The sequence below is a fragment of the Myotis nattereri genome (assembly GCF_964212035.1).
Source record: "Myotis nattereri genome assembly, chromosome: 4".
NCBI classification, from domain to species: Eukaryota; Metazoa; Chordata; class Mammalia; order Chiroptera; family Vespertilionidae; genus Myotis; species Myotis nattereri.
The window spans coordinates 112,529,170-112,556,765 of NC_138079.1; the positions used below are offsets into that span (position 1 = coordinate 112,529,170).

At 48.3% G+C, this 27,596-nt stretch overlaps 2 protein-coding genes across 3 annotated transcripts in view; both read right to left on the reverse strand.

Annotated features, from left to right (window-relative positions):
• The window catches only part of IQCK (IQ motif containing K), a 123,160-nt gene that overhangs the window by 37,993 nt on the left and 57,571 nt on the right, over positions 1-27,596 (reverse strand). The window contains exon 7 of one of the 2 annotated variants that reach the window (XM_081089396.1): positions 27,182-27,266. The exons of the other annotated variant lie outside the window; for it this stretch is intronic. Within the exon in view, the coding sequence (XP_080945522.1) occupies positions 27,182-27,266 (85 nt within the window). The remainder of the gene's footprint in view (positions 1-27,181; positions 27,267-27,596) is intronic. 2 annotated transcript variants of the gene reach the window in all.
• On the reverse strand, positions 23,640-26,665 carry LOC308518091 (PEST proteolytic signal-containing nuclear protein-like; the record flags this gene model as incomplete). The annotated part of the gene is made up of 3 exons (XM_081089664.1): positions 23,640-25,482; positions 25,582-25,805; positions 26,649-26,665. 3 exons carry the CDS (start codon positions 26,663-26,665, stop codon positions 25,271-25,273), a joined length of 453 nt encoding a protein of 150 aa, XP_080945790.1. The 3' UTR covers positions 23,640-25,270.

Consider the following 27,596-nt stretch of genomic DNA (forward strand, 5'->3'; position numbering starts at 1 on the left):
GGCAGCCGATCAATGATTCTCATCATTGATGTTTCTCTCTCTCTCCCTCTCCCTTCCTCTCTGAAATAAATTAAAATGTTAAAATAAAATTAAAAATTACTTATAAAGTATATAATTATTCAAATTTCAGAGTAAAAGCAGCACTATATGAATGCCATAGAACATAAGGTAATCACCAGAATCTTTTCAATGACAAATCAGTGTTCTTACTGTAGTTCTGAAAGTCTCATGCTCATAGGAGTAGTAGGTACCCTCGACGTCCCTGGTCTGGGCAAGCCCAAACACTCCTCAGGGCTAAACAAGATCATACACAACTTCCCCACAGGCTTCTCTGTATCAGGGACCCACGGCCACAAAACCCTCCGTCTCTGCACTGTGACGCTGACACGCTCCGCAGAACAGCCCCGGAGGAGCTCCTGGTTACTGAAGGAAGGTGGCACTGGCTGCAGTCAGCAAGTTGGCTGTGCCTCGTTACAGTCAAGTTCTTTCTTTACACTTGATTTATCTTGAAAGCTTGGAAGGGCACACAGAGTGTGGGTTTATCAGGGAGGGAGGAAATGGGTGGGAGGGCTTTCCTTCTCTACCCCATATCCTTCTGGTTTGGATTGGTTGGGACCAGAAACCCTTTATCGATCTTGATTTCCTTCATTTCAAACTAGAGGCTGTGCACAGGGGGCAGGGGTGGGAGGGTCCCTCAGCCAGGCCTGCACCCTCTTGCAGTCCAGGAGCCCTTGGGGGATGTCCAACTGATGGCTTAGACCCCAAGTGATCGCCGCAGGTCCTGGGATTCCGAATCAAGGCTCTGTGCTCAGGAGGCAGCTGCCTTCCAGCGGGTCTTGCCAGCGCAGGACTAGACAGGCCTCTCCCAGGAAGCCACTCTGTTGTTTTTTTACTAAGTCCCTTTAATAATAAAGACATATCAGAGTATGACGTGGAAAAATGGAATTTCCCCCAGTAGCTCATTTGGTGACAATTGAGATAAAGTTCCTCCAACTTTTCTTGGTACTTACCCAACTCATCAGGGAATGACTAAGTTGCAAAAGCACTGAAGCTATTCAGTGAACTTTGTGATGATTTATAGGGTTAAATTACAGGCCAGTTTGCGATGCCAAAGACCATATGACCGCCCAGTGCTTTGGCCTCTTCCCTGCACGAACACCCAGAGCTGACAGGTACGTGGTGACCGCTGCCCAGATGTTTCCAGTGCACAGTCAAGGGCGAGAGCCACTGCTCTGGACACTTACTGCCTCCATGGGTGGCTCCACGCACAGTCCCCACACTGGCAGCGTCAGCACTGCCTGGGAGCTACACGACCCGGCCTCCTGACCCGGACACTCTGGGGGGAAGGCCAGCAATCTGTGCACTGCCAGGCTCCCCAGAGAGCTGGGATGCAGCCTAGTGAGTGTGAGCAGCCTGATGCTGAGCCCAGCAATCCCGGCTCCCTGGGCCCTGCCCCCGCACAGCTCTGCTCCTCTCCTCATCACGTGGGCATCCATGCCTGGCTCCTGCCTCTCTTGAGCCTCGGAGCAGTTTCCAGAGTCCGGCCTCAAGAAGGCCGGGAGCTTCCATTGCTGCCCCCTGGAATGTTCCTTCCATCATGGAAGATGGCAGGTCTGGCCACTGCAGGACGAGAGCACATGGAACCCTGTGGGCCTCAGTCAGGAGCCAGCACCAGGCCCGACGCAGGGAGTGTGGGGGTGCAGCCAGTTTAACCTTCCAGTCCCCCGGCCCCAGACCCCCAGTTACCACTGAGTGCAGCTCTGCGAGTGAGTCAAGGAAGAGCCAGCAGCTAACCCACAGAATCGTGGGAAATAGTCCATTCTTTTGGTTTTAAGTCACTAAGATTTAGCAGTTTATACATAAACTTTGCCTGAAGGGCACTGTTGCCCTTTGGAGAAAGACTACAGGGCAGTTGGGCCTGGTCAGGCCGCCAGACCTGGTCAGGCGCTCAGACGCAGGCCACACCTTTGTTCCTTCTTTTCATTTTAAACCAGAGGCTCAGTGCACAAAACCCATACGTGGGGGGGGGGGGGGGGTCCCTCAGCCTGGCCTGCCTCCTCTCCAATCCGAGACCCCTCGGGGGATGTCTGACTGCACTTTTAACAGATGACAGCTCCATTATTGTTTCTTTCTTATGCTTAAACGCATTGGAATTAGTAGGTATTCAAAGTGTGTATACATTTGGGGGGACACCCTGTATATCTCTAGCCAGCGGTGAAAGGAACCAACAGCAGGTTTGGAACCTCCAGACAGGGAACCTCGCTCACTCCCCGCATGTCTCCCCACTCCACTTTCCACCTTCACAGGCAGTGGGAGAATCAATGTTTTCTCTCATTAACTCGGAAAAACACGTCCTGTCACCCGCTGCCCGGCAGGAGTGCGCTAGGCCCCACGTGAGCGAGGGTCAGTCAGGGCGGCCTTCGCTCATGGGCGCCGGCACCCCAAGTGCACATTCCTCCTCTGCAGTTGCCCCGACTATCCCACCGTTTCACTGAGAGGACAGAACTCCTCGCCTCCTCTGGGTTCCTGATCTCAAACGCTGACCGAAGGCACCTCAGTGAGGGCCGCCCATGCCCACCAGGTGTGTCTGTCCACACCTGCTCCCGCCTCAGCACCTGTATTAGCCCCATGGAGGAGATCTTGTCACCACACTGGCCTCCATGAGAACAGGGCGTCACCACTCTGCCCTCTCACTGTCATCTCACAGGTGCTGACCCTGAGCACCCAGACACGCTCCAAAGGATGTGAGCATGTTGGAGGGGACGTGTACATGTTGTGTGCGGGACGTAGGCATGCCAGGGTTGACAGAAGTGTGGCGGAGGGGTGGAGGGAAAGCGCATGCGCTGTGGTCCGGGACAGTTGTGGGCATGTGTGGGTGACAGCATGCTGGGGGACATTCACATGTGAGGGGGTGGGGGAAGAGAATGCATGCACTGGAGGCCTGTGCCTGTGCAGATCTGCAAACCCACGCAGTGTGGCCAGGAGGACGTCAATCCGGCCCACCACGGTGGCTGTCCCTGCGATGGTACACTTTCTGGGCCAGGAGGCTGCACCGGGATCAGCCAGCAGCGAGGGTGAGGGTGAGGGCGGCTGGCTGAGAGGGCTCCACAGACAACCAGCACACTGTCAGTCATAGGGGCTGCTGCCACTGCAGCCTGGCCCTCCACTCCTCCCCCCGCCCCTGCCCCCACCCTCCACAGCCTGACCACGCCCCTGAAGCCTGACCCCCGCCCCCCCAGCCTGTCCTCGCCCTCCATAGGCTGTACTGTAGGGAGGACTCCCTGGACGCTGCTCAGTGGGTCTGGGGCGAGGTCTAGATTGTGCATTTCCAACCAGTTGCCCCATGAAGATGACGCCCCTGGTCCCCACCACAATTTGAGAGGCAAGTGTAGCTATTACAATAGCTTCCTCCTGCTTCCACTGCACTGCACCTCCTCAGTCTCCTCCCCTCTCTCCACAGCAGCCGGAGCCATGGTTTAAGTTTCCATTGCTGCTTAGTAATGACCCCCCAAGTCTGGCATCTTAAACCAATAAACACTTATGATCGTGCACATTCTGAGGGTGAGGAATCGAGATGCAGCGGGGACTGGGCTCAGGGTCTCGCACGAGGGCACGGTCAGGGTGGAAGTGGGCAGTGTCGGGGGAGCTTGGCCGTATGGAGCGGGATTCCCTCACAGGGCTCTGGGCTGGAGGCCTGGCTTTCTCATGGAGGTGTCTCTGGAAGGATGTCCATGATGTGGCAGCTGGTTTCCCAGAGGCAGAGGGAGAGATGAAAACTGCAGAGCCTTTTATCACCTGATCTTGGAAGTGGCCACCATTACTCCTCCCACGTTAGACTGGTCACACATATCAGCCTGGTGCCATAGTGGGAGGGGACCCCCGGAATGTGAATGAGCCTCACTCAGGTCTCCACTCAAATAGCTTCTCTGAGACCATCCTGGGGCAACACCAGCCCTTTATTTGCCTCATTTTCTTTGTGCTATTGATCTGCAGCAGGTAATGCTCAGCGAGCAGACACTGGCGGGGAGGCAACGAGGCAGTGGACATGGGCTGAAAGTTCTCATTAGCCAGAAAACAAGAGGGTCCGCAGGAGCTCCCGCTAGAGGAGCCCTGGGCGGAGACTGCCTGTCACAAAGGCATGAGCAGCCAGGCTGCAGCGATGGCCGAGGCCCCACATTATCAGCATTCCTCCCACACCCTCTCATGTCTGGCTTTTGCTGGCAGAGTATGCCCACCTGCCAGCGGATATCAGCGACTGGAAGAGAAATTCCGGGTGAAGAAATCTGCTCTGCCCGAGCCCCAGGCGACCCAAAGAGCCCGTGTCTCCAAGGCGCTCCTTCCACTTCCACGCGGTGTGGGGACGCTTCCCCAGCACAGGCTCCTCGCACTGTGACAAAGGCCATGACACGCTGAACAGACTTTTCTCAGTGTCGTCTCTGGGAGATGAGGAAGCGCAGCTGCAGGGTTGGAGGGTCCTGGTGCACAAGCGACCCCACAAACAGCCGCGTTTGAGTGCCCATGTGAGGCCCCAAGAAGGGGCTATAAAATGAACAGTACAGTTTGGTGTTCATTTTCAAATGCCTCACCAGAGAGAACCTTTAAGGGATTCATTTATTCACTAAAATACTGACAAAGTGCCTGATGTGTGCCAGACAGCTGGGGTACAGGATGAGCAAGTCAAGCAGCCTTATCCTCAGGCCCCGCTTCTAGTCAGGGTGACAGGCAGTAGACAAGTGAATATCCAATGTAAGGACAAGTGATAGGCAGAAAACGAAGCCTGCAAGAGGATAGTGCAGCGAGTGAAGAGAGTGCTATTTTAGAAAGTATTTTAGAAAGGGAGACCAGGAGGGACATTCAAAAACTCCGAGTGAAGCAGGGAAGGGACCCTGACTGACAGCTGCAGACGCAAGGAACAAACAGCAGGTGCAAGGCCCTGCGGCCGGAGCATGCTTGGGGCCTGCGCACAATAAGGAGAATACTCGCTGGCTTTAACAAGATTCCCCAGCAAGAAAAGCAGAACCAGTAACTCCGCAATGACAGTGACAATAGCTAATTCTGGCTGTGCACTGACCATCTGACCCAATCTGCATAGGCAGGAACCATTATTATTCCATCTACAGACAGGGAACCATGGTTCAGCAGCTAAATAACCCAACAAAAGTCACCGGTCACCAGACAGACCTTAGGATCCACGCAGATCTGTCTGCTGTCAGAGCATCCTTTTTAACAAGTCGCCATAAGACCTTTTGCACATTGAAAGGCTAAAACACGTCTTTCCATTCAGCTGTAACATTCAAGAACATGAAAGGGAAGCTAAGGATAAGAATGTCAAGCGATCTTTCACACACACATAAAGTTGTCCTGCCCACGCCCGCCAACCCAGCCAGCAGCCTTACCGGAGGAAGCGCCCGCCTCCTCTGAGCACAGAGCCCCTGCTTAGGGTCTCTTCTTTCTGCCAGAAATCTGGGAGGAACAACAAACCTCTCCTTTGTGTTCTTTGAAGAGCCTTTTCATAGCCACTTGGTTTTTATCCTGGGATGTTGTCATTATCCATTTTCTACCTAACTATATAGGTCATCTCTAAATAGAGAAAGTGGCCTTTCAGGGGGAATAATCAACATCAACAAAATCAAAACCCACTTGAACTCATTTCTTTCCCTCTTTGTTTTCTTGTGGTAAAATGTACATAACATGAAACATACTAGTTTAGTCATCTTAAGTGTGCAGTGCAGTGGCATTAAAGGCATTCCTAGTGTTGTGCAGCCATCACCACTGTCCATCCCCATGACCTTTTCATCTTGAAAAATGGAAACTCTGTCCCTATTAAACAATAACTACCCATTCTCCACCCCCAGCCCCCATCAACTGCCATTGCGTTTTCTGTCTTTATGATTCTGACTCTGCCAAGAACTGCACCTGAGTGGAGTCATCCAGTGGTTGTCCTTTTGTGACGAGGCTCTGTCACTGAGCATGAGGTCCCCAGGCTTATGCATCCTGCAGCATCTCAGAACTGCTCTCTTTTTTAAGGCTGAATAATTTACCATCTTATGTATATACTAGAGGCCCGGTGCACGAAATTCATGCACGTGGGGGGGGGGGGGTTCCCTCAGCCTGGCCTGCACCTTCTCCAATCTGGGATCCCTCGGGGGATGTCCAACTGCCGGTTTAGGCCCGATCCCTGTGGGCCTGGTTGCCCCCAACTGCCCTCCCCTGCTGGCCACCTTGTGGTGGCCATCTTGTGATGACGTGGGGGTGGCCATCTTGTGACAACGTGGGGGCAGCCATCTTGTGATGACATGAAGGCATTGCACGAGGGCGCGAGGGCCACCTAGGCTTTTATTAGTATAGATGATTACATGTTGCTTATTCATCTATTAATGGGATCTTGGGTTGCTTCCACATGTTAGCTATTGTGAGTAAAGCTGCTATGAACCGGTGTGTACGAATGTCTCTCTGAGACCTTCTTTTAATTATTTTGTGTGCATACTCAGAAGTGGAGTCACCGGGTCCTGTCATAGTTCTATTTTTATTTTTGAGGACCCTCCATACTGTTTTCCACAGTGGCCGTACCAAATACATGTGCACAGATAGTGCATGAGCTTTCCAATTTCCCTGAGTCCTATCAGTACTTGCTGCTTTTTGTTTTACATGGATGTGAGGTGATTTTTCATCTCCATGGCCTTTCCTAATGCTTGGTGATGTTGAAAATCTTTTCATGTACCTGTCGGCCATTCATATATTTTCTTGGAATAAATGTATTTTCAAGTACTTTGCTTATTGTATAAACAGATTTTCTTTGTTGTTGCATTTTGGGAGTTCTCTGTATATTCTGGATATTAATCCTTTATAGGTATGTGATTTGCAGTGGTGGGTAGTGTATTTTGATATACAAAATTTTTGTTTTCAGAAAGTCCACCTTGCCTATTTTTTTTTTGTTTTGTTACCTGTGTCTTTGGTTCATAGCCAAGAATTCTCTGCCAAATCCAGAGCCATGAACTTTGTCCCATGTTTTCTTCTAAGCATTTTACTGTTTTAGGTCTTAAATTAAGGTTCTTGACCCATTTTTAGTTCATTTTTGTATATAGTTTTAAATAAGGGCCCAACTTATTCTTTAGCATGTGGACATCCAGTTTTCCCAGCACCATTTCTTGAAAAGACTAATTTTTCCCATTGAATGGTCTTGGCACCACTTGACCATATATGTGAGTTTATTTCTGGGCTTTCAGTTCTATTCTGTTGATCTGAATGTCTGTCTTTATGCCACTACCATACTGTTTTGGTAATTGTAGCTTTGGAATAAGTTTGAAATCAGGAAGAGTGAGTCCTCCAGTTTTGTTCCTTTTCCAAGATTGTTTTGGCCATTTGGGATTCTTTGAGATTCCAAATGAATTTTAGGATGGGTTTTTCTATTTCCACAAAATCCAATATTTATTTCATTATTGAATATTAATTATTTATACATTTTATTTAAGATGTGGCATGATTTCAGAAAGAAAACTCCCAGATTCTGAATCAAAACCTAGTGCTTCTAGACTGTCTCCTAGCTACAATCCTCGCTGTCTTGCCATCTCCCACCAGTAAGGAGGACTTCCACCCTGTGGGCTAGCAGCTGCGAGGCCAGTGGGCTTACAAAAAAGAAAAATGCTGTTTCCAGATCTTAGCTATTGTAAGTTGCACTGCTATGAACACAGGGGTGCACACAATCTTTCTGATTGGTGTTTCAGGTTTCTTAGGATATATTCCTAGAAGTGGGATCACTGGGTCAAAGGGCAGTTCCATTTTTAATTTTTTGAGGAATCTCCATACTGTTTTCCACAGTGGCTGCACCAGTCTGCTTTCCCACTAGCAGTGCAAGAGGGTTCCTTTTTCTCCACATCCTCTCCAGCACTCGTCCTTTGTTGACTTGTTGATGGTAGCCATTCTGACAGGTGTGAGGTGATACCTCATTGTTGATTTAATTTGCATTTCTCTGATGATTAGTGATGATTACCATTTTTATGTCTGTTGGAGAAGTGTCTATTCAGGTCTTTTGCTCATTTCTAAATTGGTTTGTTTTCTTGGTGTTCACTTGTATAAGTTCTTTATAAATTTTGGATATTAACCCCTTATCAGATGTATCATTGGGGAATATATTGTCCCATACAGTGGGTTCCCTTTTCCTTTAGTTGATGGTTTCCTTTGCTGTGCAAAAACCGTTTAGTTTGATGTAGCCCCCTTTGTTTATTTTTTCTTTTGTTTCTCTTGCCTGAGGAGACATATCAGAAAAAATTATTGCTACAAGAAATGTCCCAAGTGCCCATCAGTAGATGAGTGAATAAAAAAGTTGTGGAATATTAACACAAGGGAGTACTCTTCAGCCATAAAAAGAAGGAAATCTTACCTTTTGTGTCATGGGTGAACCTGGAGGAAATTATGCTGAGTGAAATAAGCCAGTCAGAGAAAGACAAGTACCATGTGATTTCACTTTTATATGTGGAATCTAATGAACAAAATAGCAACAGACTCATAGATACAGAAAAGAGACGAACAGCTGTCAGAAGGGAGGGGGTTGGGATCTGGGTGAAAAAAGGTGAAGGGATTGTGCAAAAAATAAACAAAACAAAAAAACCAGCACAGTGATGTGGTGATTGCCAGAGGGAAAGCGGTCAGGGTAGATGAGCGTCAAAGTGTGATACAGACAACAGTGTGGTGGTTCCCAGAGGGATGGGTGGGGGGAGTAAAGGGTTATGGGGATGGAAGAAGATGCGTCTCTGGGTGGTGGGCACTCAGTGCAATGTGTTATAGAATCGTGCACCTGAAACCTGTATAATTCCATTAGCCAATGTCACCCTAATAAGTTCAATTAAAACAAAAAAGAAGTGTCTATCTAGTGATCATTCAACCCACTTCCAGGCTTCTCAGAGCCTCTGAGGTCTGCAGCACACACCCACACACCTGGACACAACAGTGCTGCCTGCGCATGCCCCCAAGCACAGTGTCACACACCTGCCTTCCCCAGCACGCTTCACACTCACAATCTCTTACACTCCCCATCTGCCATCACACCCATGCTTAGGGCCCACCTGAGTGCGCCACTGGTGCCTGCAAACAGGTCTGAGCTGGAGTCCCGCCTCTCCAGAGGATGCTTTAGCAATAATGATGAAACTCTGACAAAAGGTGCTTACTTTTTTGAGCTGTCAATTCCACTTCTAGCAATCAATCTTACACAGAAAATCAGATAAGTGTGCAAAGATATATGAAGAAGGATATTTTTCATAATATATTTTACATGGGAGAGAAAACTAGAATGTCCAACCCACTGTGGTAACTAAATCATGGTTCGGTTTGGGCACAGAAAGGTTATCAGAGAGGCTTTGAACTGGGGAGACAGAACTTCGTGTGCCGAGAAAGAAGGTACTCCCAACACACCAGTACGGCAGAGGCAGCACAGAGCAGTGTGTACCATCTACTGTGTAAAAAAATTGCTGCATGCCGAAACCGGTTTGGCTCAGTGGATAGAGCGTCGGCCTGCGGACTGAAAGGTCCCAGGTTCGATTCTGGTCAAGGGCATGTACCTGGGTTGCGGGCACATCCCCAGTGGGGAATGTGCAGGAGGCAGCTGATCGATGTTTCTCTCTCATCGATGTTTCTAACTATCTCTCTCCCTTCCTCTCTGTAAAAAATCAATAAAATATATTTTAAAAAAAAATTCCTGCATGAATAGGAAATATTCTTTTATGTATTATCTCCTTTCCCCGCATGGCAATGTATCACTTAAATAATAAAAAATAGATTGTAGAGGACCCTGCTCCATGGGTGAGCTTCCCTCCCGCCCTGCCTCCCGCCGGCCCAGCCAGTCTCTCCTGGGACACCTCGGTGGCAGCTCTGCACGGTGGGCCCAGAGTTTTAGTTTGGGCTAATAACCTCCTTCATGCACAAGTGATCAAGAGCCTGGAAATGGCTATTATCATTGCGATTACTGGGGCTCCAGACAGTGGCAGAGTACCTCTGAGAGGACTCCTGGTCTGGCTAGATCCAGGCGCTCCAGCCCGTCCTTAGCTCCGCCCTCCTGCCTTGCAGCTTGGCTGCCTCTGGTCACCTCTGCACAGGGTCTTCATGCAGCGGCCAGGTGGGTGCCAGCAGCAGAGAAAGCTGCTCTGTTCCAACAACTCCTGTGAGACCCCAGAATGGAGCTGCGGGGTGGGGGTGGGAGGTATCTGGCTGGGGCCCTGCCCATTGGGAGCTCCTCCCTCAACAGGGGGCGCACCCAAGTGTCCTGCTGGCCTAGCCTTCCACAGCTCCAGGCCGGGTACTCTTCCTCCATCTTCCTCCATCCCACGCTGCGGGCACCTCATTCACCTGTCAGTTCACTACAGTCTCAGGCATCAAGGCGCAGATTCAGTCTTCTCTGCACAAGGGAGATGAGGATATCTTGATTTTTTTTTAATTTTGTAAAGCCACAAGGGGGCTGCTGGAGCAACATACCCCGTATTGTTCATCAGATAATGGTAACGACTGGAGGCCTTTGTGGTTCTTAGCGGTCACAATGCCTGGAGGGGCGCTGGTGTTGGGAGAGGGGGAGACCGCATGCCAGGCTGGTGTCAGGCTGAGCTAGACACATCAAATATAACACATGGGCAGAGGCACAGAGCACCAGCAGCTCATTAGGCAGAACAAATATTCAGCGATTTGCTGGTGTCTGCCTCCTGCCACTAGCGAGGCTGATTCCCGCGTCCCATGAGAACCTCGCTGTGCTCACTGGGGAACCGGTCCCATGGCTGCCGGTCGCAGCTGGGTTTCACCAGCAGAGAAGCACCCCAGGGGGCGGCTCAGCACCAGCCACACCTCGGAAGGGGGTGCTCAGAAGACCCATTTCATCCACAACGTGAATGGCTTTAAAGAAGACACATATTCGCTGTGCACGCTGAGACGGTCTGGCTCCTAAGCGCTGAGTATTTTGGAAAAAGGAAGGAAAGCATGTCCACTCCCACAGAAGTGCCTGGAGTCAGGAATGACACAGGACCCTTTGTACAAGGCCAGGCATTCAAGTCACGGTCCCAGGACTACTCGCCACAAATTGCTTTCATATTTTGTGACATTTCTGTTAATGCAGTCGCTTAAAATACAAAAATATATTTTTGAGATGTCTGGCTAGTTTTATGCTAACAGAGAGGACTGTCAGATTTCTGGATTTTATCTGGCAAGAATATTATCCAGTCTTAAAAAGGAAGTTCTGACACATTACATAGAGACCAAGCATGTCAGACTCGCGGCAGGCAGGCCGCATGTTTGATGTGCTTGATATAGGCGAATCTAATGCACATTATGCAAGTGAAATGAGCCAGCGCAAACAGACAAGTCCGGTAGGATTCCAGAGGTCCTCCAGCCATCACAGCCAGAGACAGGACGCGGACTGTGGCTGCCAGAGGGAGGGGAGGAGGACACGGAGCTGTTGATTACTGGCTCAAGAGTTGCAATTTAGAGATTAAAAAGTTATTTTTTATTTATTTTTTAAATATGTGTTTATTGATTTCAGAGAGGATGGGAGAGGGAGAGATAGAAACATCAATGATGAGAGAGAATCATGGATCAGCTGCCTCCTGCACCGCCCCCTACTGGGGACCGAGCCTCAACCTGGGCATGTGCGCTGACCAGGAATCAACCATGATCTCCGGGTTCATAGTTCGACGCTCAACCACTGAGCCACAGCAGCCAGGCTAAAAAGTTCTTTAGCTAGAAGGTGGTGATGATTGCACAGCAATGCAAATGTAGTTAACGTGACTGGACTGCACACTTAAAAATGGCTAAAATAGTAAATTTTATGATATGTATATTTTACCACACTCACACGTGCACACACACACACACTCACACACACTCACACACACATTTTGTAAGATTTATTTTTCCTTCATGTGGCTTAAAAAAACACAAGTAAAGGTTTTTGTCAACTGTTTAAAAAACTTCATGGTTATGTGCAATATACAGCTCAGGGAACCTGTGAGGCGAAGTCTGTGAGAGCACGCATGCGAGGGGAAGTCTGAGAGAGCTCACTGTGAGAGCATGTGTGTGAGGGGAAGTCTGGGAGTTCACTGTTAGAGCACACGTGTGAGGTGAAGTCTGGGAAAGCTCACTGTGAGAGCATGCATGTAAGGGGAAGTCTGGGAGCTCACTGTTAGAGCACGCGTGTGAGGGGAAGTCTGGGAGAGCTCACTGTGAGAACATGCATGTGAGGGGAAGTCTGGGAGAGCTCACTGTGAGAGCATGTGCGTGCTGGGAAGTCTGGGAGCTCACTGTTAGAGCACACGTGTGAGGGGAAGTATGAGAGAGCTTACTGTGAGAGCATGTGTGTGCTGGGAAGTCTGGGAGCTCACTGTTAGAGCACGCGTGTGAGGGGAAGTCTGAGAGAGCTCACTGTGAAAGCATGTGTGTGCTGGGAAGTCTGGGAGCTCACTGTTAGAGCACGTGTGTGAGGGGAAGTATGGGAGAGCTCACTGTGAGAGCACACGTGTGCTGGGAAGTCGGGGAGCTCACTGTTAGAGCACGCGTGTGAGGGGAAGTCTGGGAGAGCTCACTGTGAGAGCATGCGTGTGAGGGGAAGTCTGGGAGCTCATTGTTAGAGCATGCATGTGAGGGGAAGTCTGGGAGCACACTGTTAGAGCACACGTGTGAGGGAAAGTCTGGGAGCAAACTGTTAGAGCACGCGTGTGAGGGGAAGTCTGGGAACTCACTGTTAGAGCAAGCGTGTGATGGGACGTCTGGGAACTCACCTTTAGAGCACGCATGTGAGGGGAAGTCTGGGAACTCACTGCTAGAGCACGCGTGTGATGGGACGTCTGGGAACTCACTGTTAGAGCAAGCGTGTGATGGGACGTCTGGGAATTCACCTTTAGAGCACGCATGTGAGGGGAAGTCTGGGAACTCACTGCTAGAGCACGCGTGTGATGGGACATCTGGGAACTCACTGTTAGAGCACGTGTGTGAGGGGAAGTCTGGGAACTCACTGTTAGAGCAAGCGTGTGATGGGACGTATGGGAACTCACCTTTAGAGCACGCATGTGAGGGGAAGTCTGGGAACTCACTGCTAGAGCACGCGTGTGATGGTACGTCTGGGAACTCACTGTTAGAGCACGCGTGTGAGGGAAAGTCTGGGAGCACACTGTTAGAGCACATGTGTGAGGGGAAGTCTTGGAACTCACTGTTAGAGCACGCGTGTGAGGCGAAGTCTGAGAACTCACTGTGAGAGCACGCGTGTGAGGGGAAGTCTGGGAACTCACTGTGAGAGCACGCGTGTGAGGGGAGGTCTGGGAGAACTCACTGTGAGAGCACGCGTGTGAAGGGAAGTCTGGGAGAGCTCACTGTGAAAGCATGTGTGTGAGGGGAAGTCTGGGAACTCACTGTGAGAGCACGCGTGTGAGGGGACGTCTGGGAACTCACCTTTAGAGCACGCGTGTGAGGGGACGTCTGGGAGCACACTGTTAGAGCACATGTGTGAGGGGAAGTCTGGGAACTCACTGTGAGAGCTCACATGTGAGGGAAAGTCTGGGAGCACACTGTTAAAGCACGCGTGTGAGGGGAAGTCTGGGAACTCACTGTTAGAGCACGCGTGTGAGGGGAAGTGTTGGAACTCACTGTAAGAGCACGCGTGTGAGGGAAAGTCTGGGAGCACACTGTTCGAGCACACGTGTGAGGGGAAGTCTGGGAACTCACTGTGAGAGCACGCCTGTGAGGGGAAGTCTGGGAGCTCACTGTGAAAGCATGTGTGTGAGGGGAAGTCTGGGAGCTCACTGTGAGAGCACGCGTGTGAAGGGAAGTCTGGGAAAGCTCACTGTGAAAGCACGCGTGTGAGGGAAAGTCTGGGAACTCACCTTTAGAGCACGTGTGTGAGGGTACTTCTGGGAACTCACTGTGAGAGCACGCGTGTGATGGGAAGTCTGGGAACTCACTGTTAGAGCACGCGTGTGAGGGAAAGTCTGGGAGCACACTGTTAGAGCACATGTGTGAGGGGAAGTCTGGGAACTCACTGTGAGAGGACGCGTGCGAGGGGAAGACTGGGAGCTCACTGTGAGAGCACGCGTGTGAAGCGAAGTCTGGGAGAGCTCACTGTGAAAGCATGTGTGTGAGGGGAAGTCTGGGAGCTCACTGTGAGAGCACGCGTGTGAGGGGACTTCTGGGAGAGCTCACTGTGAAAGCATGTGTGTGAGGGGAAGTCTGGGAGCTCACTGTGAGAGCACGCATGTGATGGGAAGTCTTGGAACTCACTGTTAGAGCACTCGTGTAAGGGAAAGTCTGGGAACTCACTGTGAGAGCACGCGTGTGAGGGAAAGTCTGGGAACTCACCTTTAGAGCACCCGTGTGAGGGGACTTCTGGGAACTCACTGTGAGAGCACGTGTGTGATGGGAAGTCGGGGAACTCACTGTTAGAGCACGCGTGTGAGGGAAAGTCTTGGAGCACACTGTTAGAGCACATGTATGAGGGGAAGTCTGGGAACTCACTGTTAGAGCACGCGTGTGAGGGGAAGTCTGGGAACACACTGTTAGAGCACGCGTGTGAGGGGACGTCTCGGAACTGTTAGAGCACGCGTGTGAGGGAAAGTCTGGGAGCACACTGTTAGAGCACATGAGTGAGGGGAAGTCTTGGAACGCACTGTTAGAGCACGCGTGTGAGGCAAAGTCTGGGAACTCACTGTGAGAGCACGCATGTGAGGGGAAGTCTGGGAACTCACTGTGAGAGCACGCCTGTGAGGGGAAGTCTGGGAGAACTCACTGTGAGAGCACACGTGTGATGGGAAGTCTGGGAGAGCTCACTGTGAAAGCACGCGTGTGAAGGGAAGTCTGGGAGTGCTCACTGTGAAAGCATGTGTGTGAGGGGAAGTCTGGGAGCTCACTGTGAAAGCATGTGTGTGAGGGGAAGTCTGGGAGCTCACTGTGAGAGCACACGTGTGATGGGAAGTCTGGGAACTCACTGTTAGAGCACGCGTGTAAGGGAAAGTCTGGGAACTCACTGTGAGAGCACGCGTGTGAGGGAAAGTCTGGGAACTCACCTTTAGAGCACGCATGTGAGGGGACGTCTGGGAACTCACTGTGAGAGCTCGCGTATGATGGGAAGTCTGGGAACTCACTGCTAGAGCACGCATGCGAGGGAAAGTCTTGGAGCACACTGTTAGAGCACATGTATGAGGGGAAGTCTGGGAACTCACTGTTAAAGCACGTGTGTGAGGGGAAGTCTGGGAACTCACTGTGAGAGCACGCGTGTGAGGGGAAGTCTGGGAACTCACTGTGAGAGCACGCGTTTGAAGGGAAGTCTGGGAGAGCTCACTGTGAAAGCATGTGTGTGAGGGGAAGTCTGGGAACTGACTGTGAGAGCACGCGTGTGAGGGGACGTCTGGGAACTGACTGTGAGAGCACGCGTGTGAGGGGACGTCTGGGAACTCACTGTGAGAGGACGCGTGTGAGGGGAAGTCTGGGAGCGCACTGCGACAGCGTGTGGGATCCTGGAATGCCCCTTGTTCTGGTCACATGGTGGCAGACAGAGCTGACCCAAAGTCAGAACTAAAGAACACGTGGTCAGGAGTAAAAGGAGGGCTGGTTTCATGCTATTTTTTCCATAATACTTGTTTGTTCATCTTACTTACACAGTATTCACATACCATCACATTCACCCTTTTAAAAGGTGGCATTTTCTTAGTTTTATTTTCAGATTTTTCGTAGTCTAGTATATGGAAAGACAACTGATTTTTGTGTATTTATCTAGTAACCCTACAACCTTGTTGAACTTGTTTATTCTATATTTTTTAGTAAATTCGTTAGGATTTTCTATATAGAAGATCATGCCATCTATGAATAGAGGTAATTTTACTTTTTCCTTTCCAATCTGAATGCTTTTTTCTTTTTTTTCTTGCCTAAATTTCCCTGGCTAGAACTTTCAATACTATATTGAATTAAAATGTCTTGTTCCTAATCTTAGGGAGAAAATGTGGCAAGATAGTAAGAAGCCAGGAAAATTCCTGGGCAAGTAGAATTGGAAAAGTGAAACAAGAACACTAAACAAGGCCGGACAGTGTGGGCAGCTTGCAGCCAGATGGTGAATCAGAGACCTTATCTTCCCCGACCAAGGACACTTTCCCAACCAGAGAACACAGAGCTGAAATCACCCTGGCCTGGGAAACATAGAACAAAGACCCAATCAATCCTCTTTGTGCCAGCTAAACTCAAGGACAGATGAAGTCTGGGGGACAAATAATAAAAACCCCAAAAGCTGGGCAAGTGTGGCTCAGTGGTTGAGCATCGACCTGTGAACTCACTGTGAGAGGACATGTGTGACGGGAAGTCTGGGAATTCACTGTGAGAGCACGCGTGTGAGGGGAAGTCTGGATGCTCACTGTGAGAGCACGCGTGTGAGGGAAAGTCTGGGAGCACACTGTGAGAGCACGCGTGTGAGGGGAAGTCTGGGAGCTCACTGTGAGAGCACACGTGTGAGGGGAAGTCTGGGAGCACACTGTGAGAGCACACGTGTGAGGGGAAGTCTGGGAGCTCAGTGTGAGAGCACGCATGTGAGGGGAAGCCTAGGCAAGTAGAATTAGAAAAGTGAAACAAGAAAACTAAAGAAGGCCGGACAGTGTGGGCAGCCAGGAGGTCACAGTTCAATTCCTAGTCAGGGCACATGCCCAGGTTGTGGGCTCAATCCTCAGTAGGGGGAGTGCAGGAAGCAGCCGATCCATGATTCTCTCTCATGATTGATGTTTTTATCTCTCTTTCCCTCTCCCTTTCTCTTTGGAAAAATTAAAAAAAAAAAAGAAGACCCTAAAAGCCAAAAAACATCTGGATGGTAGCAACTGGGGGATGTTAGGACAGAAAAGAGGGGAATGGGGAAAGAAGGAAGAGTTTATCTCACCCACTAAACAAAGAAGTCAGCCGTCTTAGGACTTGCCAAACAAGATGACCTCATGTATGCACACACATTCCAAGATCAGACACAACAATGCAGAAGGGGGCTTTGAAACATAGTCTGCAACCCAAAATATCTGGCAGGAGCTTTGAAACCTATAGGGGGAAAAGCATAAACCCTGAACCCCCACCAGGCAGGGTGCTCAGACTAACTGAATTGCCCACTTGTGCTTTATGCCAAGTGTATTCTTAATAAATTCACTAACTTTGCGTTAACACTGCTGTCACTCATCTGAATTCCTTCTCACAAGATTGGTAGGAGCCGAGGAAGGGACAGCTTCCCATTCCGACCCAGGGGACTGTCCAGTCTTTCACCATTACTTAGGATGCAGCAGTGAGATTTTCTTAGGCATTATTTATCAGGTTGGATGTGTTCCTAATGAAAATCACACTATATTCTTTTTATAAAAAAATCTGTTCAGTTCATATAAGGCTAGCATCTCCCCAATTCTTCCCCAGCCACCCCAAGGTACCCATTGTTGTCAGAGTGCTTTGTTTCCTTTTAGATATTTTCCTATGCATGTTGTGTGTGTGTGTGTGTGCGTGTGTGCACACATGTGTGCGTAAGTGTAAAAAATATACAGTATGTTTTACCAAGGCTAATCAAAACTGCCCGGCACTGGCACAAGAACAGGCATATGCATCAACAGAACAGAACAGAGACCCGCGAAATAAACCCTCTCTTTTATGTGCAATTAATACTGACAAAGGAGGCAAGAGCATACAATGGAGTAAGGACAGTCTCTTCAATAAATGGTGTTGGGAAAATTGGATAGGCACATGCAAAAAAATGAAACTAGATCACCAACTTACTCTATATACAAGAATAAACTCAAGGAAAAAATAAACAAATAGGGCTACATCAAACTAAAAAGCTTCTGCACAGCAAAAGAAACCACCAACAAAAGGAAAAGGGAACCCATTGTAGGGAGATGCAAATTAAAACCACAATGAAATATCACCTCACACCTGCCAGAATGGCTACCATCAACAAATAACAGTGCTGGTGAAGGTGTGGAGAAAAGGGAGCCCTCGTGCACTGCTGGTGGGAATGCAGACTGGTGCAGCCTGTGGAAAACAGTGTAGACTTATCTCAAACAAATTAGAAATGGAACTTCATTTTGACCCAGCAATCCCACTTCTGGGAATATATCCTAAGAATCTCGAAATACCAATTTGAAAAAAATATATGCACCCCTATGTTCATAACAGTGTTATTTGCAATAGCCAAGATCTGGAAACAGCCCATCAATAGAGGAGTGGATAAAAAAGATGTGGTAACACTGGCTAGTGTGGCTCAGTTGGTTGGGCATCCTCCCATACACCAAAAAGTGGTTCATTTGATTCTCGGTCAGGGCACATACCTAGGTATGTTCCTCTCATACATCAATGTTTCTCTCTCTCTCTCTCTCTCTCTCTCTCTCTCTCCCCCCCCTCCCTCCCTCCGTCTCTCTCTCTCTTTAAAATCATTAAATACAAAAATTTAAAAAAAGCCGTGGTACATTTACACCATGGAATATTATGCAGCTGTAAATAAGAAGGATCTCTTACCCTTTGCAACAGCATGGATGGACCTGGAGAGTATTAAGCTAAGTGAAATATGCCAAGAGAAAGACAAATTCCATATAGTCTCGCTTATATATGGAATCTAATCCTATCTAATAAAAGAGAAACATGGTAATTGGCGTACGATTGCTACCCTTCCCATTGGCTAATCAGCGAGATATGCAAATTAACTGCCAGCCAAGATGGCAGCCGGCAGCCAGGCAGCTTGAAACTAACATGAGGCTTGCTTGCTTCAGTGAGGGAGGAAACCAACGTTCCCTGCCTGCCTTGCCGGCCTCTGAGCCTGCAGTTTGAAACATAGTTACAAATATAGAACCTAAACAAAACCCCAGAAACCTGCTTTCAGCTAGCCGGATCTCAGAGCTGGAGTTGATACAGTGTTTTGATTATAGAACCGAAACAAACCAGATACCTGCTTTCAGGAGCGGAGGCCTAAGAGCTGGAGCCTCATAGCTAAAGCTGGCCCAGAATTAAAAAAAAAAAAAAAGGAAAAAAGGAGCGGTTGGGAGCTTCCGTCACCCGCCAGCCTGAAAACAGCCCTCAGTCCCTCACCCAGACTGGCCAGGCACCCCAGTGGGGACCCCCCACCCTGAAGGGTGTGTGACCAGCTGCAAACAGCCATCATGCCCTCACCCAGGTTGGCCAGGCACCCCAGTGGGGACCCCCACCCTGATCCGGGAAACCCTTCAGGGCAAACCAGCCAGACCCACCCGTGCACCAGGCCTCTACCCTATATAGTAAAACGGTAATATGCCTCCCAGCACCGGGATCAGCAGAGCCGTGAGGCTTCCCGGCACCGGGATCAGCGTGACAGGGGGCAGCGCCCAAACCCCGATTGCCCTGCGGCTCTGTGTGTGACAGGGGGCGGGGCCACAACCTCCCTATCCGCCCTGCTCTGTTCATGACAGGGGAAGGCGCCCCAACCCCCTGATCAGCCCTGCTCTGTGCCTGATAGGGGGGAGCTCCCAACCCCCTGATTGACCTGCAGCTCTGTGTGTGACAAGCTGTGGTGCCCCAACCCCCTGATCGGCCCTGCTCTGTGTGTGACAGGGTGTGGCGCCCGAACCCCCCGGCCCCCCACGGGCCCTGCTCTGTGTGTGATGGGGTAGAGCCATAACCTCCCCATCGGCCCTGCCCTGAGTGTGACAGTGGTGGTGCCCCAACCCCCTGATCCACCCTGCTCTGTGTGTGATGGGGCGGTGCCCCAACTCCCCCATTGGCCCTACTCTGTGAGTGACAGGGGGGAGCTCCCCAACCCCCTGATTGGCCCTGCTCTGTGCGTGATAGGGGGTGGCGACACAACCTGCCCATCAACCCTGCCTTGAGTGTGACAGGGGGCGGTGCCCCAACCCCCCAATCGGCCCTACCCTGAGCGTGACTGAGGGTGGCATCGCAACCTCCCGATCCGCCCTGCTCTGTGCATGACAGGGGCAGCGCCCCAACTCCCCAATCGGCCCTCTTCTGAGCCCGACCAGGGGCTGCACCTAGGGATTGGGCATGCCCTCTGCCACCCGGGAGCAGGCCTATGCCAACAGGTCGTTATCTACCGAGGGGTCCCAGACTGCGAGAGGGCACAGGCTGGGCTGAGGGACCTCCCCTTCCCCCCGAGTGCACAAATTTTTGTGCACCGGGCCTCTAGTCTATAATAATAAAAGTGTAATATGCTAATTAGACAGGACGTCCTTCCTGACGACCTTCCCGAGGAAGCCGGGTCTGTGAGGGAAGCCCAGGTCCCGGGTGCCGGAGGGAATCCGGTGCCAGCAGCTGGGGGAAGAAAGGCCTACTCTTGCCCAAATTTTGTGCATCGGGACTCTAGTGTTTTAATAAATATATATGGCATTTTCTCTTCCTTGGATAGCCTCTTGGTCCCAACTGATAACCCTTTCTTTTAAGGCTGAGATCAAATCCCTCTTATCCACAGAACCTTCCAAAGCATCCCGTACATCAGAAATCTTTTCCTTCTAGTGACACCTTAGGACAGGAGTGGGCAAACTTTTTGACTCGAGGGCCACAATGGGTTCTTAAACTGGACCGGAGGGCCAGAACAAAAGCATGGATGGAGTGTTTGTGTGAACTAATATAAATTCAAAGTAAACATCATTACATAAAAGGGTACGGTCTTTTTTTTTCAATAGTTTTATTCATTTCAAACGGGCCGGATCTGGCCCACGGGCCGTAGTTTGCCCATAGCTGCCTTAGGACTTTCCGCCTCCTGTGGCCCTTCTCAGTGACATTTTATCACCGAGACATTTGGCTTTAATAGCCTGCCCTTTTACACAGTGCCTCAGGGACACTTCTAACTGTGGTAGGATGACAGTGCTATAGCCACAGTTAAGTCTGAGCCACTCAGCAATCTTTTTATGTGGCAGTGTTTGTTGGTGTGGTGAGTTGAATTCATCTGTCTTTCAGGCTATGATTTTCATTTTGTCCCTAACACAGGCCCTGCATGTGTGTGTGTGTGTGTGTGTGTGTGTGTGTGTGTGTGTGTGTGTGTGAGGGCAGGGGTGTTTTACAGCCGGGAAGAAGCAGGGACAGAACAGCCGCTTCTGTGGTTACATCTGGTTACATACCAGGCTTCTCAGTGGGATTTGGTTTGAAGAAAGGGCTTTGCTATTTTAAAGAAACAAAACCTGAACATTACTGTTTTATTGCATTTTTCTTATCTACTTATATAAAAACCTTGGGTGTAACATCACGGCCAGAACTGCGACCAACCGGAAGGAAGTCAGTCCTGCAAGGATCATCTTGGAAATGGCTGCGCCCTCCCTCAGCTGTTTTCTGGAGGTTGAGGTTTCAGGCAGGAACCTGCCCTCTGAGCGGAGTGTGGAAGTAAAATGATTTGTAATGGATCTATTATTGAAGCTACCTTTGGAAATACTATATCTATAGATAATATTAAAAATATATCTAAATGTGCAATTCTTTGTCCCAAAACTGAGCATGTTCAAAAATTAAATGAAGAAATATTGGATATACTAGATGGAGATTTTCACACATATTTGAGTGATGATTCCATTGATTCCACAGATGATGCTGAAAAGGAAACTTTTCCCATCGAATTTCTTATTAGTATTACTCCTTTGGGAATGCCGTGTCCTAAATTAAATTAAAATTGAAAGTGGGTGCAATCATCATGCTATTGAGAAATCTAAATAGTAAATGGGGTCTTTGTAATGGTATCAGATTTATTATCAAAAGATTATGACCTAACATTATTGAAGCTGAAGTATTAACAGGATCTGCAGAGGGAGAGGTTGTTCTGATTCCAAGAATCAATTTCTCCCCATCTGACACTGGCCTCCCATTTAAATTGATTCAACGACGGTTTCCCGTGATGCCAGCATTTGTGATGACTATTCATAAGTCACAAGGAGAAACTCTAGACCAGTGGTTCTCAACCTTCTGGCCCTTTAAATACAGTTCCTCTGGCCCCGGTGAGGTCAAGACGGCCCCGGTGAGGTTGAAACGGCTCCAGTGAGGTCAGGACGGCCCTGGTGAGGTTGAAATGGCCCCGGTGAGGTCGGGACGGCCCTGGTGAGGTCAAAACAGCCCCAGTGAGGTCGGGATGGCCCCGGTGAGGTTGAAACGGCCCCGATGAGGTCGGGACGGCCACAGTGAGGTCGGGACGGCCCTGGTGAGGTTGAAACGGCCCCAGTGAGGTTGGGACAGACCCGGTGAGGTTGAAATGGCTCCGGTGAGGTCGGGACAGCCCCGGTGAGGCTGGGACGGCCCCGGTGAGACCAAAACAGCCCCGGTGAAGTCGGAATGGCCCCGGGGAGGTTGAGACGGCCCCGGTGAGGTCGAGATGGCCCTTGTGAGGTTGGGATGGCCCCAGTGAGGTTGAAACAGCCCCAGTGATGCTGAGAGGGCCCCGGTGAGGTCGGGACAGCCCCGGTGAGGTTGAAACAGCCCCGGTGAGGCCGATACGGCCCCGGTGAGGTTGGGATGGCCCTGGTGAGGTTGAAACGGCCCTGGTGAGGCCAAAACGGCCCTGGTGAAATCGGGACAGCCCCAGTGAGGTTGGGACAGCCCCAGTGAGGCCAAAACGACCCTGGTGATGTACGGCACTGGCAGGGTCGAGACGCCCCCGGTGAGGTCGGGACAACCCCAGTGAGGTTGAAACAGCCCCGGTGAGGTAGGGTTAGCCCCGGTGAGGTCGGGACGGCCCCAGTGAGGTTGGGACAGCCCCGGTGAGGCCAAAACGACCCTGGTGATGTACGGCACTGGCAGGGTCGAGACGGCCCTGGTGAGGTCGGGACAACCCCAGTGAGGTTGAAACAGCCCCGGTGAGGTAGGGTTAGCCCCGGTGAGGTAGGGATGGCCCCAGTGAGGTCGGGACGGCCCCGGTGAGGTCGGGATGGCTCCAGTGAGGTTGGGACAGATAATGGGGACCAGTATAGACTGATGAACAGGGGTAGATGCAGAGGCAGAGCAGCACTGAACAGACTGTCAAACTACAGTGGGAAGCCTGGGGAGGGTTTGGGGGGGTGGTTAAGAAATCAACCGAAGGACTTATATGCATGCATATAAGAATAACCAATGGACATGAAACACTAGGGGGTAGGGGCCGGGGGAATGTCAAGGGGGGGAAAAAGGAGACATATGTAATACTCTTTGTAATACTTCAAGAAATAAAAATTATTTAAAATAAACAAATAAATACAGTTCCTCATGTTGTGACCCCCAACCATAAAATTATTTTCGTTGCTACTTCATACTGTAATGTTGCTACTGTTATGAATCGTAATGTAAATATCTGATATGCAGGATGGTCTTAGGTGATCCCTGTGAAAGGGTCGTTCGACCGCCAAAGGAGTCGCGACCCACATGTTGAGAACTGCTGCTCTAGACAGAGTAGGCATATTCCTACCTGAACCCATTTTCGCACATGGTCAGTTATATGTTGCTTTCTCTCGAGTTTGAAGAGCATGTGACGTTACAGTTAAAGTTCTAAATACTTCATCACAAGGGAAATTAGTCAAGCACTCTGAAAGTGTTTTCACTCTTAATGTGGTGTACAGGGAGATATTAGAATAAGTTTAATCACTTTATCAGTCATTGTTTGCATCACTGTTGTTTTTATATCATGTTTTTGTTTTCATATCATGTTTCTGTTGTTTTCATATGTTTTTGTCATTTTTATATCATGCCTCTGTTGTTGTTATAGCCTTTTGTTACTGTTTATTTATTAACAAATTTATATATTATTTTCATATACATTTTACTAATTTCCTTTCATCTCTCACCCTTCTATTATAGAGAAAGGGCAAATAGCAATATTAAAATATCTTTGCTAATTAATTACCTTTCTTAAAAAATATATATTTTATTGATTGTTTACAGAGAGGAAGGGTGAAGGATAGAGTTAGAAACATCAATGAGAAAGAAACATTGATCAGCTGCCTCCTGCACACTCCCCACTGGGGATGTGCCCGCAACCAAGGTACATGCCCTTGACCGGAATCGAACCTGGGACCTTTGAGTTCAAAGGCCGATGCTCTATCTACTGAGCCAAACCGGTTAGGGCAATTAATTCCCTTTTAATGTGCATGTACTTCGTGCACCGGACTACTAGTTGTTTCATAAAAAGGAACACAAAGTAGAAAAGTTGCTGATGTCAGTGTAACACATAGCTCTAACAAAGTATATGTAGTCAAAGATTCCATAAAATGTTTAAAGATGCATTTTCTTTCTTTCTATTTTCAATATTGAAAATGTGCTTTTGAAAGGCCATTGGTTAATATGCATACACTTAAAATAAACCATTTTATTGTATTAAATAAGGATTCCTGTAGTTAAGTACAAATCAAAATGGAATTCACAAATTAGTAACTTAAATGGTATGACATTTACAGAAAGTGCATCTTTCTCATTTTCCATCTTGACACTATGCTGCTTTTTTGCTGTCTGTTACATTTTAAAAAATAAAACAGCCAAATATTTAAGTATTACCTACATTTAAAATTTTTGGTGATGGTTTGTATTTTAAAAAAAACAGCTTCCTATGACTTGCCTCAAGTCTGGTGGAAATGCTTACAGGAACTAAGCTAATAACAAAAACCAAGAGAAGCACATTCAAAATACTGATTTACTTTGGTAGCAAACAGTTGTTCTTTGTAGACTAATGAAGGCAGACAAGACCCATTAAGGTGAAATGGGCTATATCAAATACTCAACTGTTTACAAAAAATTAAAAAAATTTTCTTTTAAAGAGCTAAGCCTCTGTATCCACTGATAGCAATGCAATATCTAGTTTGACTTGAAACAAAACAAATGCCCATTAGGAAAAAAAGCAATATTTTAATTTTATCCAATTCACTTTCATTCAATACTCCAGTAACATTTTCCTCCCAGTACAATACTCCCTCTTTATAAGGTTGTTCCTGGGAGACAGAAAGTTTAGGTTAATAAGGGAGTTAAGTTAGAGTAATTGCTTGCAGTTTAAACAGACAATAACTTTTTTGCTTCCCTCTTAATGTGCTAAATGGTTGTGTCTAAAAAAATATGCAATTCTTAGAAAGGTACCATTTCTGATTTTTTAAAAATTATCTGTAACCTTTGGAAACTAATTACATGAAACTACAGAATTAGCAAATGTCTTGAAATCTGTATATAAAACATAAATTATGTCTAATTTCAAACTCTCATTTATTAGTGTACCACTCAATCTTAAAAAAAAAATGTCGGCTCCAAAGATAGTCTTATATCATTCTTTAAAAAGGAAACTGTTCCTTTTAACTTTATACCCACCCCATACCCCAATTTCAAAACATATTATTTAATTGTCTTGGTCATGGACATTTCCAAGATGAGATTTTATATTTCGCTTCCATAGCTTCTGGTTATCAGAAAACCCATGCTTTCCTTTATTAAAGGAGTTTGGTCTTGCTGATGTTGGTGTATCCCTTCCAATATTCTTCATCCTCATCTTTGCTTCTGGAGGCATTTCTTCTGGTTCGCTATCTTCATCTTCATTAAAATCTGCTGCTACTGAAAGGGCTTTTGGAGCAAGAGTTGGAACAGTTTCTTTAGGTTTACTTGATCCAAGTTTGATGGATATGGCGGAGGCTTTCTTTGTCGTCTGACTACCTATGGCAAATCCAAACTTGGAGATCTTTGTAGGCTTTGTTGGGAGGTCTGCAGCTTCTTCAGCTGATCGCTTCTCAGCGCTGCGACTGGAACTTTCCCCTCCATTACTGGAAGAAACAGTCTTAGTTTTCACAGGTTTTTCTGCTTCTTCTTCAGGTCCTCTGGCAGCTCCAGCTCGCTGCGGCTTCTCCAGCTTCTCCTCTCCCACCTTCCCGTCCGCGCACCTAGGAGCTTCTTAACATCGACACTCTAAGTGCCAACTAATCAGAGACGCTGTACACTTCTTGGCATGAGCTATATTCTCATTTGTATTTGGTAAGAATTTTAAAAAGTACTTCCTTCCTGAAGGGCCACATGACAATCCGGATCAGGAGCTTTGACCAGGAAATTTCAGTTCTAGAATTCCTTCTAGGTAAACAAGCTGACAATGTGCAAAAATGGCTTCACAAAGATATGCATTGCAGCATACATTATAATAACAGTAAACTGGAAACAACCAATAGAAAAGTTGAAAGATGGGTTTTAAAAGAAAAGGTTACTTTCTGTAAGTTAGGTATTTATATGTTATCCTATGTGTTAAGATTTTTAAGATTTGGAAATGTTTACACCAAAATGTCAACAATGATAATCTTTTTTTAAAAAAAATATTTTATTGATTTCAGAGAGGAAGGGAGAGGGAGAGAGAGAGAGAAACGTTAATGATGAGAGAGAATCATGGATCGGCTGCCTCCTGCACACTCGATCCTGGGGATCGAGCCCGAAACCTGGGAATGTGCCCTTGGCCGGAATAGAACCCGGGACCCTTCAGTCTGCAGGCCAACACTTTATCCACTGAGCCAAACTGGCTAGGGCAACAATGATAATCTTGTGGTGACAGAGTTATCTGTGACTCAAAATTTTTACTTTTTTATTTGCTTTATATGAATTATCTGGATTTTCTAATTTTTTTCTAAAATGAACATGTATTGCTGCCTGTCTGTATGTAATACTAGAGACCTAATACACAAAATTAATGCAAGAGTAGGACATCCTTCCCCCAGCTGCCGGCACCGGCTTCCCCCTGGCACCCAGGACCGAGTTTCATCCGAAAGGTTGTCCGCTCTAATTAGCATATTATGCTTTTATTATTATAGATTTTTTTTTAATCCTCACCTGAGGATTTGTTTTTATTGATTTTTAAATTTGATTTTAAAAAGAGAGAAACACTGATGTGAGAGAGTAAAGTTGATCAGCTGCACCTGGCCCAGGAATGAACCTGCAACCTAGGTATGTGTGCGCCCAGACCAGGAACTGAGCCTGCAACCTTTTGGCATAAGGGACAATGCTCCAAACAGCAGAGCCACCTGGCCAGGGATGTAATATTGTTTGTTAGGTAACACTTGCCAGTCAACCCAACTTTAAAAGATTGGAGGGTACTTTTAATGATAATTGCTAAATAAGTTTTGGTAAAAATTCTAAATTCCTCGTGAGAAGTATTTACAGAGAACCCTATTTCTGAGGTCTGGCTGTCAACTATATCCTGTTTCCAATTCGTCTCTTCCGCCGGGGCCCTCGTGCCAGGAAAGCCCAGCACCCGCACGCCACTGCGGCCAGGACTCACCAGGTAGGCTCTCCAGAAGGACTGGATGCTAAGCGCTGCCTCCTCTTCGGTCAGCAGCAGGGACAGTGGGATGGGTGGCCGCGGGCTGGAAAGCAAGAAGAGGGCCATGTGCCCATGAGAACATCCTTCCGCTTCAGCAAGGCCTTTGACAGTATAGTGGCCTCACTGAGCAAGTGCCTTATCCATTCCCCTTCTTAGAAAGCAGCATGTCACTTCTGATAGAAAAGTTTAGACTTGAATTAGCATGTTTTTTGGCTCAACCAGCATAATCTTAAACCACTGCTAGCCTGCTCTGCTTTGTAGGACTGAGGCTGGTGAAGGTGCAGTTAGTCCTGAAGGCGCAACACACGTTATTGACACGAGTCCATGGAGACAGAGCCCGAGACAGAGCAGAAGGGCCTTCACACACTGCACT